This window comes from Choristoneura fumiferana, chromosome 2, assembly GCF_025370935.1.
Source record: "Choristoneura fumiferana chromosome 2, NRCan_CFum_1, whole genome shotgun sequence".
Classification (NCBI taxonomy): Eukaryota; Metazoa; Arthropoda; class Insecta; order Lepidoptera; family Tortricidae; genus Choristoneura; species Choristoneura fumiferana.
In genome coordinates, this window is record NC_133473.1 from 22,365,326 (window position 1) to 22,378,581 (window position 13,256).

At 42.6% G+C, this 13,256-nt stretch overlaps 2 protein-coding genes and 1 long non-coding RNA gene across 8 annotated transcripts in view; 2 read left to right on the plus strand and 1 right to left on the minus strand.

The window, feature by feature from the left end:
- ATP8A (ATPase phospholipid transporting 8A1) overlaps window positions 1-13,256 on the plus strand; it is a 160,963-nt gene that overhangs the window by 138,034 nt on the left and 9,673 nt on the right. For all 6 annotated transcript variants that reach the window (XM_074111164.1, XM_074111160.1, XM_074111163.1 and 3 more), the window contains 8 exons: window positions 281-478; window positions 1,700-1,858; window positions 2,121-2,257; window positions 2,985-3,105; window positions 3,751-3,942; window positions 4,596-4,714; window positions 5,590-5,724; window positions 11,479-11,577. In XM_074111164.1, coding sequence (XP_073967265.1) covers window positions 281-478; window positions 1,700-1,858; window positions 2,121-2,257; window positions 2,985-3,105; window positions 3,751-3,942; window positions 4,596-4,714; window positions 5,590-5,724; window positions 11,479-11,577 — 1,160 coding nt within the window. The remainder of the gene's footprint in view (window positions 1-280; window positions 479-1,699; window positions 1,859-2,120; window positions 2,258-2,984; window positions 3,106-3,750; window positions 3,943-4,595; window positions 4,715-5,589; window positions 5,725-11,478; window positions 11,578-13,256) is intronic.
- The window catches only part of LOC141445347 (uncharacterized), an 84,242-nt gene that overhangs the window by 35,862 nt on the left and 35,124 nt on the right, over window positions 1-13,256 (minus strand). The window lies entirely within an intron of this gene.
- LOC141445346 (uncharacterized) lies at window positions 6,683-9,773 on the plus strand. Its single transcript, XM_074111187.1, has 2 exons — window positions 6,683-6,867; window positions 9,309-9,773. The coding sequence occupies exons 1-2, from the start codon at window positions 6,704-6,706 to the stop codon at window positions 9,760-9,762; spliced, it is 618 nt and encodes a 205-aa protein (XP_073967288.1). The 5' UTR covers window positions 6,683-6,703; the 3' UTR covers window positions 9,763-9,773.

Sequence of the window (13,256 nt, forward strand, 5' to 3'; positions counted from 1 at the left end):
ATTGTATAGGCCACAGTTGTGTCTGGTAAGCGGGTCCTGGGGCAAAAGAGTGGCGGCAAATAAAAAAATGAGTTGGCAACGCAATTTACAGGTAAGAAAATATCTGGCACAAATATTTAACAGGGGGCGCTCACATGCGCGCAAACAATCGTTTAAAAAAGGTTTTTCAAGAAAAAGACTTGTCAAGATTGTTTACTCTTTTTCTAATGCTAATGAAAACGAAGCATAGATGGGGCTTAACGAGGAAAAGGAGTATAAAGACTATGCATTTTGTTTCCAGGGTACGCGTGAAATAATCTCCCGGCACTTATCCGACTTCGGCGACAATTTGCGCAAACAGAACGACGTGGCGCTCATAGTGGACGGCAAGACGCTCACCTACGCGATGGGATGCGACCTCAAGAAGGACTTCCTCGACCTCTGCATCTCCTGCAAGGTGGTCGTGTGCTGCCGCGTCTCGCCCATACAGAAGGCCGAGGTCAGTAAGGTTTGAAGGTGGTGGGTGTGAACCAGAATGAGATGAGAAAAGAAGGACTTCCTCGACCTCTGCATCTCCTGCAAGGTGGTCGTCTGCTGCCGCGTCTCGCCCATACAGAAGGCCGAGGTCAGTAAGGTTTGAAGGTGGTGGGTGTGAACCAGAATGAGATGAGAAAAGAAGGACTTCCTCGACCTCTGCATCTCCTGCAAGGTGGTCGTCTGCTGCCGCGTCTCGCCCATACAGAAGGCCGAGGTCAGTAAGGTTTGAAGGTGGTGGGTGTGAACCAGAATGAGATGAGAAAAGAAGAACTTCCTCGACCTCTGCATCTCCTGCAAGGTAGTCGTCTGCTGCCGCGTCTCGCCCATACAGAAGGCCGAGGTCAGTAAGGTTTGAAGGTGGTGGGTGTGAACCAGAATGAGATGAGAAAAGAAGGACTTCCTCGACCTCTGCATCTCCTGCAAGGTGGTCGTCTGCTGCCGCGTCTCGCCCATACAGAAGGCCGAGGTCAGTAAGGTTTGAAGGTGGTGGGTGTGAACCAGAATGAGATGAGAAAAGAAGGACTTCCTCGACCTCTGCATCTCCTGCAAGGTGGTCGTGTGCTGCCGCGTCTCACCCATACAGGAAGCTGAGCTCAATGCGGGTGGAAGGTGGTGGGTGTGGACCATGAGATGAGAATAGAAAGTTAGAGGATTGCGTCGTGGTTCCCCCGCGGGTCCAGTGTGAATTGGAATCTTCATACACACCATTGAATTGCTTCGCAGGTTTCTGCAGGTCGTGACGTTTTCCTTCACCGTAAACCTCGTAACTGCCAAATGTCATTTAGCGCATGACTTTCACAAAACTCACTTGGTTGAGTCGCTAAGAGCCAAAGACACTGGGTCCTTGCTTTTATTTACTTGATTTTAGTTTTTAATTTTTCTGTGTGGTTCTTTGTAGGAGGTGGCGACGTGCAATTGGGTATTCTAGGAAGGACCCAGACTCTAACCGGCTAAAAACCAGACTGTTCGTCCCAAACTCCTTGCTCAGCTTATTACGGGGAGGAGAGAATTGAACGGGTTCAGGGTCGGGGTTTTAACCCACGATCCTCTGCTTGAGAGGATTGAAGGGGTTTCAGGTTCGGGGTTTTAACCCACGATCCTCTGGTTGAGAGGCCATAGGTCAAACCACTAGGCCACAGGTTGTTATAAGAAGCTAGTTTGTTAAGACGGCGCTTGTTGTCAGGTGGTGGAGATGGTGTCTGCGGCGACGGGCGCGGTGACGCTCGCGATCGGCGACGGCGCCAACGACGTGGCCATGATCCAGCGCGCGTCAGTCGGCGTCGGCATCTCCGGCGTCGAGGGGCTGCAGGCTGTCTGCGCGTCAGACTACAGCATCGCGCAGGTATGATGCCATCACACCACAACGCGTGGCGATGATCTTTGATGATGATGTAAATTCGAAAAATGTATTAATGGAATTACAGTGCTATCAGAAAAAAAACGTCAAATTGGAAAACAAACATTTTGGGGACTTTTAATTCTACTATTGCGACACCCTTTATTCTCTAAGCTCGAATAATTTTAGTATAAAAAATAAAGAAGGTAGACCTATTCTTTTTATTACCGACTTATTTCTCATGCGTTGCCGTATCATTTGTTGCCAGTTCCGGTTCCTCCTGCGGCTGCTGTTGGTGCACGGCGCGTGGAACTACTCGAGGATAAGCAAACTGATCCTCTACTCCTTCTACAAGAACATCTGTCTGTACGTCATTGAGCTGTGGTTCGCGATGTACTCTGCGTGGTGAGTAGTCAATCCTCCCCGATTATTAATTGTAACCTTCATTTATTTAGTCCCAGATTGCTTAGGAGTCATGAATATATCATCATCATCATCATCATCTCAGCCGTAGGACGTCCACTGTTGGACGACCAGATGGCCTAGTGGTTAGAGAACCTGACTACGAAGCTAGATATTTGTATGAAAAATACGAATGTTTGTTCTCGGGTCTTGGGTGTTTAATTTGTATTTAAGTATGTATCTATCTATATAATTATATTTATCCGTTGCTTAGTACCCATAACACAAGCTTTGATAAGCTTACTTTGGGACTAGGTCAATTGATGTGAGTTGTCCCGTGATATTTATTTATATTTATATTTATTTATTTACATAGGCCTCCCCCATACATTGGCCTCCCCCATGAATGAAAAAGAAATTGTGTCTTTGACATGACGTTGCCACAAAGTGATTTTATGTGAAATGGGACTGGACTGCACATGTCTGCTCAATGAATCATGGCCACGGGATGTTTCTCTAGCGACGGATACCGAAATAGAGGCAGACCTAAGCGTAGATGGTGGCACTACCGAAATGCCGCTCGAACGGAACAGCAAAAAAAAGAGAGACATTTACACAACAACATTATTAATCAATGGGTTCAGGCTTTACGGAGATCCATATCAATGCAGCAAAGTATCAAGCGTAGGACACACAGGTTGTATTAAATAACATGGTTACTTGTTGTCAGGTCTGGTCAGATCCTGTTCGAGCGCTGGTCGATCGGGTTCTACAACGTGATCTTCACGGCGTGGCCGCCCTTCGCCATCGGCCTGTTCGACAAACTATGCTCGCCCGAGATCATGATCAGGGTACGTATCTAACCCTCGTACTATACTAATGTCAAACACTCGCCGCCAAAGGGGATATAAACAAGTGACTCTATTGTATTAATGAACTTTCAAGGTCTTACGCAAACAGTTCTTCATTCTTCTAGAAATCCATAAGCGGTTGTGACGGGGTGCTGATCGTTTTTTTTTTCAAACGTGACCTCCGTTTCGAACTCAGTTTCAACAATCAGAGCTTGTGGTGGGTCCCTATAGTGTGGGGTATCGTTGGATAGGTCTTTTAAAACCATTGGGGGGTTGCCAAGATGATTGTGTTGATAGCGTTGAGAGTGATCTGTTTGCGAAATATTCAACTTTAAACTGTAAATTTTCATTGAAATCTAGCGTCCTAAATTGTTGGGTGGAAAATCAAATTTACAAGAATGATTAGTAGTTTAAGGGGCTGTTTCACCATCCATTGATTAGTGTTAACTGACGGGCCGTTTCCGTCTATTCGAACAAAACAAATAGAGACAGCATCACATTTAACCGTCGGTTAACACTAATCAATGGATGATGAAACAGCCCCTAAGAGTAAATAGCAGTCAAAGCATAAAATATACCGAAACTTGGAAGATTCCGTCCAACACGCTCTTGGCCGTGTTTAATAAATGAGCGTGTTGCCCCCAGCACCCGGTGCTGTACATCCCGTCGCAGCAGGGGCTGCTGTTCAACGTGCGCGTGTTCTGGGTGTGGGTGGTGAACTCGCTGCTGCACTCGGTGCTGCTGTTCTGGCTGCCCGTGCTCATGACGGACCACCACGTGCTGTGGCCCAGCGGCAAGGACGGCGGCTACCTCGTGCTCGGCAACATCGTCTACACGGTACGTGCTGCTGCTGGTGCTGGTGCACCAACACATACAATTATAACGACGTTTTTAGACTAGCCTTTTTTCTGCACGTATACGATTGTTTTTGACATACGCGCTGACACGCGTGCTAGATTGAACCGGAACCTCTCTCTCCCCTCTCTCCCTCCCTCTCTCTCTCTCTCTCTCTCTCTCATACATGTGAGTACGGCTTAACGCGTACACGCTTTTCCAAAAACGAGCTTATACGCGCATAAAAACGCTAGTCTGAAACCACCCAACAGACATCGAAAATACAAACTGAAATATAGATACACAGAAAAACCAGAAAAATAAGACCAGCGCTGGGAATCGAACCCAGGTCCTCGGCATTCCGTGCCGTGTGCTATACCGCTACACCACCGCTGGACAACGGTACAGACACGAATTTCTCCTATGCACCTCATATCTCAGCTTGTGTTGTTTCTTATTTAGACACTTAAGCAGCGACACTAGCGACATAATAAAAAACATCATCGACATCTAATAAAAAATACAAAAAGATTAAAAAAAAAACACCCAACAGACGTTTTAGACTCTTTCCAGGTACACTTTTTTGTGGAAATGCCCTCCTTATAGTATTGTAGTCGTAGTAGGTATATGTTAGTAAAACTCGTGGCTGTTTACAGTACGTGGTGCTGACGGTGTGCCTGAAGGCGGGGCTGGCGACGCACTCGTGGACGTGGGTCACGCACGTGGCCATCTGGGGCTCGCTCGCCATGTGGTTCCTGTTCATACTCATCTACAGGTCAGTAGCATCACGCGTTACAGCCGGCCCGCAGCGAGCAAGCGGCATCGGCATACAGAAATCGATATAGTAATGAACATTACCGCACCGGAGCGGGGGCGGGGCTTCCATCTTCGGGCGCAGGAGGTCGTGGGGCAGACATGGTTCTGGTTGCGATGCAGGCCGTTCTCAATGGTTCTTGATTGCATGATAAAGAGTTTAATATTGGATGTAAGTAATTATAAAGCGGGATTGAATCAATTAATGTGTGACTGCAGAAATGTTGAAGCCGCCAGAAATAAAACAGGCGGCAATGGAAGTGAGCAGCAATTTGCTACATTTAAAATCGAAAAATTCATTTAATTATTGTAAGTATTCATTATTTATTAATTGTTTATGTTTTAGCTCGTAGAAATAGTATTTTATGCAACTGTATCGTAATAGGGGTCCTTAAAACACGAGTGTGTGTTTATGAGAGGTATTGAGAATGACCTGGCATATGATATGGGTGTAGATCAGGGTTACTCAAAGTGGGGTACGCGAACCCCTAGGGGTTCGCTATTCGACGGTAGGGGTTCGCGACAAGGTTTACGTGACTCCAAAAACCACCAGGCTGCAAGACTAGGAAGATGATTAAAATTGGTTTTTGGAGTCTTTTTGTATTTTTATTTTTAGTTTCTCCAACAGCCAATTTTATTACTTTCTTAGGGGGCCCCCCTAGAAACTTTAACAGGGGTACGTGGAGCCATAAGTTTGAGAAACCCTGGTGTAGATTAAAGTAATGCATGCAACTATTCATAATCAGCCATTGAGACACTCATGCGTATTTATTATGACACTCGTGTCTCAATGCCCCTTATTATGATACAGTTGCATAAAATCCATTTTTTTTGTAGCAACGTGTACCCGCTGATCCTGATCGGCAGCGTGATGCGCGGCATGGACCGCATGGTGTTCAGCTCGGCCGTGTTCTGGCTGGGGCTCGTGCTCATCCCAGTGGCCACGCTCGCGCCCGACCTGCTCGTCACTGTGTGAGTGCCGCCCGACACCGACACACGCACACACACACACACACACACACACACACACACACACACACACACACACACACACACACACACACGCGCGCGCCCTTAACTGTACGTGAAAAAATTATGGCTACCTCTTCACATACTTAAACAACATGTAAACTACTCCAACCCCCCACCTTATCATATTATCCATATTTCCTTTCAGGTATATAATGTCTCATTACCACCAAAACTTTTTAAACCACCGACAGAAACTGCGTAGGTATACTTCGTATAAACTATTGTGAAACTCGTGTCACGAAATATCAGCCCGATATGCATCGTACCGCGATGATCAATCCCGACTGCGAACGTAAAGGCATATCAGGGCCCAATTTCTTAAAGCGTATATTTCGTCGGGTGACAAGCAAAAGGCACTAACTACCAAATACCTACTTACAACAAAGCTCTTATCCCAGCATGAAATTACTAACTAGATACGACTTTTTGAACAGAACAGTGACAGAAATTTTAGTGAGTTTTGTTTTGTCATCCGGCGATTTTGCTTATTTCAGCGTTAAATTTGCGAGACAGAACACTAATCTTCGGTGATACTGCAATACTGCGTAACTAGCTTTTTCCATAAGGTATAATTTTCACTGTCAGGACAGTACACGATGCTATTAGAAGATGTTAGTACTGTTCTGACAGTGAAATTATACTTTATGGAAAAAGCTAGTTACGCGGTATTGCAGTATCATCGACGTAATAATAATAAGATTTGGAGTAGCTTCGTGAAACTGGGCCCAGCAAACTTGTTTTTAGTTTTTTAATTACTTTTAGGAGTGAAATCGTGATTATATAACTATTATTTGTTTGCAGTCTATAGTTTATAGTTGATTTATTGATGTAGATTCGTCTGTCTAAACACCAATCCGAATGGCGAACTTTCTCAATGTGTTAGGAATGCGATCTTACCCGAACAGTTGCGAACGTTTGCATGTGCACTGCCTCGGCGGTACTGTGTAAAGTGGTGTTATGTAATAAGTGCTTAATTGAGACCATGTCCCGACGGCAAGGGCGCGGCAGGGCGCTGTGGGAGACGCGCCAGCCCATCTCCGGCGACGCCGCCAACTCGCGGACCAGCCTTGCAAAGAGATTCCTGTTAGCAAACAACATATCGACGGCTGAAAAGCTAATTGATATAAGGCTTTTTTGAGATATTGAATCAGTGATTTTTTTTCGGTCGCTTGAGCTTTTCTAATTTTCCACAAAAATGTCGCTTACATCAATTAGCCTTTCACCCATATGTAGGCGCTGTACTTAGACTTAAAAAAACAAATTTTTGATACTGTCTGGAAATTCTACAGACACACAGCTTTATTATAATGTCGCTTGTCACACGGTCCGATTCGGTCTACTTGATGGCATGAAGAAAATCAGCGAGCGCAATCTTCGATCCATTTTGATAACGAAATTTGAAAACACCTCTATTCATTTAATTTCACTACAAAAGATCGCGCGTTGCGCACTTAAATATTGGCTAATTACAGCGCCTTAAAATTTGTACTGATTAGTTAGTAGATAAAGATAAGTAGTATTTCAGTAGCAAGTGGAAAGAAGTGGTCTCTGCCTACCCCTATGGGAAAGAGGCGTGATTATATGTATGTATGTATGTATTTAGAAACCTTAGGCTAATATGCCTTACCCAAGGTGGTACGCTCAGAGGCAAGATTACAGTTAAACAATGCGGCCAACGCCGCAACTAACCGAACGTTTGTTGAGTTCGCAGCACTTGCCGCTAAGCGCGTTGCTTACAATGTGGTGAAGATATACAGCCTTATTCATAAAAAGTTAGACCCTCGTTGAAGGCTCCTTGAAGGCCCGATGCTAAAAAACGTGATTCATAAACGTCTGTTAGCGCTAATCAGTCGATCAAGGCTCTGCTAAAGTTAGAGGACCGTAGACCCTCCTTTATCTCCCTGCTAAGTCACAAAATGGCCGCCACAAGTTTGAACAGCTGACTTTGACAAGAGCAAAAAACCATACCGAAGATATTTTTAGTGAAGGGAGGGTTACGCAAAGATTAAAAAAAACTAGGAAAATTTATTCAGGGATTTGCATTTAAAAATCCTCTTAATTAGGTATTTATTACTACTACTTTACTAACAATAAATATGAAAAAAAAATAGGATGATTTACATAATTACGGCTTTTTGCACTTAGGCACAACATAAACATGCGGAAAGGAAATGGCGGGAAAACAAACATCTCGCTTTTTTTTAAAAGTTGATCTTGTGGTTGTAGGTATCGTCAAATTTTATCTTTTCGGGACAATTTACTCACACATGCAGAAAAACCAGGTCAGGATTTAGGTTTCACAGTATTTTTAAAGGTCTACCGTAAAATTGAAAATTTATGTCATTTACCATATTAGTTATTCTTGTGCGTCAAATTATATTTTAACATCTATAAAATATAATTCTGCTATCTAGCACATCTATAGGTACTTAGTATTAAAAGAGCAACAATTTAGAGTTGTAAAGAATGTTTAAGCTAGGTAAGGTAAATGAATTGCTTTTCTTACTTTATCCTCCACTGTCCAATTGTCACTCCTTTTTTTGTGGCATTCATTTTTAAAATCGCAAGAAACTAAAGTAAGCTCGTGTGTCTTCGTAAAAATTTGCGTTTTCCTGCTGTCACTGCTGTCAATTTTTTTTTTTAATTCTCGATGAGGCCATTTTTGTATTTGATTTGTCAAGATGGCCAACATAACGCGTCTAATCCGTCTTGATAGACAACAAGCAGACTGCTAGCAAGCGTTTATGAATCATACTTCTTGACAACCGTCTAACAAGCTTAATCAGTCTGCTAAGTAACAGACCGATCAAACCTCAATTAAGGATTTTTTATGAATAAGGCTGTTAGTCTATAAATTATTAAGATGTTCAATTTCATAGATAGTTGATAACGTTGTAAAAGTAAAAAGTAGAGTTGGCAGGTATGATAGTAAATAATTAAATTTGTAAAATCACCGAGAACCTCAACTGGGACATTTGATCTTGCTGATCTTAAGACTTAAAATGTTTGCTTACTCAATGTCATATCCTATTGAATTATGTTATCCTATAATAAACTAGCCTTCAACCCGTGACTTCGCGCGCGTTAACCGTTAGACCTAGCAATTGAATTGAAATTCAGGGATTTCACAAAAAAACCATTTCATTTACGTTTTAAAAAACCCGCTCCGAATTCACGTCTCTAATCGTAGCGGTTGTAATTTAACGCGTAAGGTTAAATTAGAAAAGCTTAGAATTTTAGCCTTGGGCCTTCTACAAAGTATTAGAAAATTTAAGAAAAAAAGATGAATGCAATCGGTAAACGTTCTCAAGTTATAGCGTGCGCAAAAGAAAAGATTCATTAATTGACTAGGATGATGATTATTAGCATTCGGGCAGCATAATTCAGTAAGGTATTTTCACGTTTTGTCATACTTGTAAAATTAGCTGTAAAACAGTCCCTGCTGCGACGCTGATACCAAAAGCAAGCAATCCCAGTTGAGGCCAACCTGGTTGGGTTGAGGTTGAGGCGGTTGTCCTTTGCAGCACGTTCAAGGAGCGGCGGCAGGCGATGCGTCTCGGGGTCGCCTACCCCCTCCAATCCAAGAGCTTCTCGCAGTCCAAACATAGCCTGTTCGTGCAGGACGTCCTTGCCAAATCCGGCCACGACGTCCGCCTCGTCAAAGAGATCTCCGCGATCGACCATCCGCCGCAACGTACTAGAGTACAACTATTGGACGCAGAAATACTACCTAGCCCAAGTGCAGGCGGAGAAGCGAGAGCCATGTCTCAAAGCTACGCCGCGTCCGAAGCTGGCACGTCAGACAGAGACAGCGATGGAGCCAGTACGTCTAAGGATAAGAAACTAGTGACGATAAAAGACCCTGATCCGGACTTGTCGGATGACTCGCGTAACGTTTTTAATGTAGACGACTTGTCGAATAAGTGCACGTCGCCCGAGGAAAAGGATGCAAGGGAAGAAGAAAATGACAAGAAATAAATCGCTTTCTGTATATAGAAATCAGGAAAAATTACACGCAGGTTACTGATTAACAGTTCATTCCGAAGTAACTTTGAGTAGAGAAACGTTTAGTTTGATACAAATTTTACAGTTGGATAGTATGTACTTTACTTAGATGTTGTAAAACCACATTGGATGTAAGATTTAAGAAAAATATTTGAAGGAGTTTAGATTTTGTATGAGTAATTACCAATTCATATTTTTTATTGTAGTTATTTGAAGACAAAATGCATTGTTCCATGCCTTCCTAATCCATTATAATTCAGCCATTTATATTTAATGCAAATGTAGATACCCGTTTTTCGTGGCGTAGCTAGGCAACCGGGCCAATCAACTATTTTACCGACACTTTGGGCGTCTCCTGCGTTACCAAAATTGTCTCTGGCGTTACCAAAAAATCGTACTTCCAACAAGATATTTCACGGTTTAATAGGTTGGACTTGCGTAGGATGGCATGTGTTCATGTACACCATCTATTAAATTACAGAAAAAACATGTTTATTTACACAAATCTGCAATTGTTTGAAAAATGACACGGTCAGATTAGTGTCGGTAAAAAAGTTGATTGGCCCAACCAAAGGCCCTGGGGCAAAAAATAAATAAGGGCCTCAAGTAAACTAATTAAAATCGTATTCAACGCACTCCATTTGTCAATTATAGTTTGTAAGTCAAGGGTCCGAGGGGCCCCCTGAGCTTGGGGGCCCCGGGGCACTGCCCCGTCTAACCCTCCAGTAGCTACGCCACTGCCCGTCTTCACGTGTGCCCATATTAATCCATAATTTACTATCATGACCCCCCATAGCCATACTTTCCCCTCCCCAAGTCCCCACTGTCAGATTTCAATTGATATTGAATCAAACATTTTCAATCCTTTCAATAAAGATTTCGTGATGATAGAAATATCTATTATTGTGCTTATCACACATTTTTGAGACAGGCTTAAGGCTTATTCTACACTCATTTAAAGTTACTGATATTTTATACAACGCCTACACGCATAAACAAAGACAGTATCACATATTGATCGCCGTGGTGGCCTAGTGGTTTGACCTATCGCCTCTCAAGCAGAGGGTCGTGGGTTCAAACCCCGGCTCGCACCTCTGAGTTTTTCGAAATTCACGTGCGGAATTACATTTGAAATTTACCACGAGCTATGCGGTGAAGGAAAACATCGTGAGGAAACCTGCACAAACCTGCGAAGCAATTCAATGGTGCGTGTGAAGTTCCCAATCCGCACTGGGCCCGCGTGAGAACTATGGCCCAAGCCCTCTTGTTCTGAGAGGAGGCCTGTGCCCAACAGTGGGACGTATATAGGCTGGGATGATTTGATCACAGATATTTGTCACATAAAATATCAGAAACTTATAATAGAGTTAAATAACATTAATAACGGCAACTGCCATGCCAAAGTATTATGTTCTAATAGTTCTATCATTTTACGACCGGATGGCCGAGTGGTTAGAGAACCTGACTGGCTGACTGCGAAATTTGAGGTCCCGGGTTCGACCCCGGTCGGGCAGATATTAGTATGAAAAGTACGAATGCAAGTTCTCGAGTATATAAATATAATTATATCTATCTAAGTACCCATAACACAAGTTTTGCTTACTTTGGTTTACAATTGGTGTCATGCGACAAAAAAAGAAAACAGAATAGCGTTCTTTTCACAAAAAAAATTGCATCTAACATTTCCAGGATACACAACAGCGCGTTCAAGTCGATGACGGAGGCGGTGCGCGAGAGCGAGATAAAGCAGCGCGACCCCGCCGACCTGCTCGCACAGCCGCGCCACTCGTGAGTGCTCCACCTTGTATGCTAATCTTAGTGGGTACGGGATGACGCGCGTGGGAAAACTGATTGAAGTATCTTTGTTGTCCAACTTACGTGCCAGTATCATTGCCTTCACTATCTCTGTCATAGTGTATGATGCTAGTACGGGATGGTGGACGCGATTGTGACGACGCGCGATTTCGACTTTTCATAACAAAGAAAAGAAAAATGTTATTGTTGAACATGTTGTATTTTTTGATTGGTACAGTGGATACATAAAAATAAATTATTTTCACGGATTTACCTTAGGATTCAAAAATGTAATGTTTTATACGCGTTAGTGTTCCACACTCAAAATTTAATTCAGAACGGTGCAATATGCATTTAATTCGTAATAAATATCTTAATAGTGTTGAATCAGTTTTCGCCGCTCGTTCCTCCATGTCTGTTGTGCACTATGCTACCTGGGTCGGGGGTCACGCAGCGACAGTTGGGCGACGACTGTGGTTGCCTCTCACTCATTCCTGACTGGTGTGAGCAAGATCGAACCACATTGGTCGCCTATATTCTGGGATGAAATTTTTCACAGCAGAGTGCAATTCAAATGAAGTTTCCATACTTAACTATAAATTTGTAGTTCTTTCTATATCAAATACCTAGGTACTTTTTGATGTGCGCTCTGTAAAGTGATAAGTTTTAAGATATTATCGTGTTAGGTGACATTAAAATATCCAGCTCATTTAAAGCTAGCTCGTGTGGGTCTCTCTTAACAAGGTAACTGTTGTAATTTGAATGCTCACTTCACTTAACTCAAATGAGACTGGCACATGGTAACACTTAGCACTGCTAAAAAACTTACCTATATGAAGTAAAATGTTAATCACGTGAAACTTACGTGGTTAAAAATTATAAAGAGAAACTCGCAGGAGCTAAATCAATATAACTTTACTTACATAGTGTTGATGGATTATGAATAACCGTTTGAAAGTGTTTCTTCTAGATTTTCTAGCATCGTACGTGACGTGTGACTCTTGTTGGATTGTTTGAATGTTTGTGTGTATGCATCGTTACGACACAGGCTAACTCCGACTGCAGACAAGACAAGTTATACTCTCATAGCGATATCCTGTATATGTGTACATATGTTTATTATAATTGATGTAAATACAGATACCCACATACTATCATTCAATACTTCAACTACAGAACATCACACCATATAAAAATCTCACAACTCATACTTAGTTGTATATGTTATATTATAAGTTTACCCACATAATAATACTGTCATCTTCCGTACTTCCTTATGTGGCACATTTTATTCATATTTATTTGACGATAACACACAGATAAAATTAATATCGCCAGGGATAGTGCAAACTCGCGTATCTACCACTACCATATGTTTACCATTATGTGTAAACTAGGGATGGTTTCAACTTCATATTTGTTTTTTACCAAGAATTCGGAGTAAAAGTTGATAATTGCCTATTTGTCAGATACGCTGAATTATTAAATTCTAATTACGTGTATTTGCGCTATCCTCGACTATCATTTATTGTTTTAAATGCTAACTTTTGTTCTTATATTTACGTCTGTGTGTATCGTCCAGTAAACAGTAATCGTTGTCGGTTGAGTGTGTAGTGCGCACGCAGTATGTAGTTATTCCGTTCGTGTTATGTTTGGTTCGCTTGGCATCGCCC

Bases quoted from the DNA above. Each gene is read 5' to 3' on its own strand.
- LOC141445346 (XM_074111187.1), top strand. From the start codon at position 6,704: ATGTGCACTGCCTCGGCGGTACTGTGTAAAGTGGTGTTATGTAATAAG. The intron at 6,868-9,308 runs GTTAGCAAACAA...TGTCCTTTGCAG, and splicing joins AGCCTTGCAAAGAGATTCCT to CACGTTCAAGGAGCGGCGGC.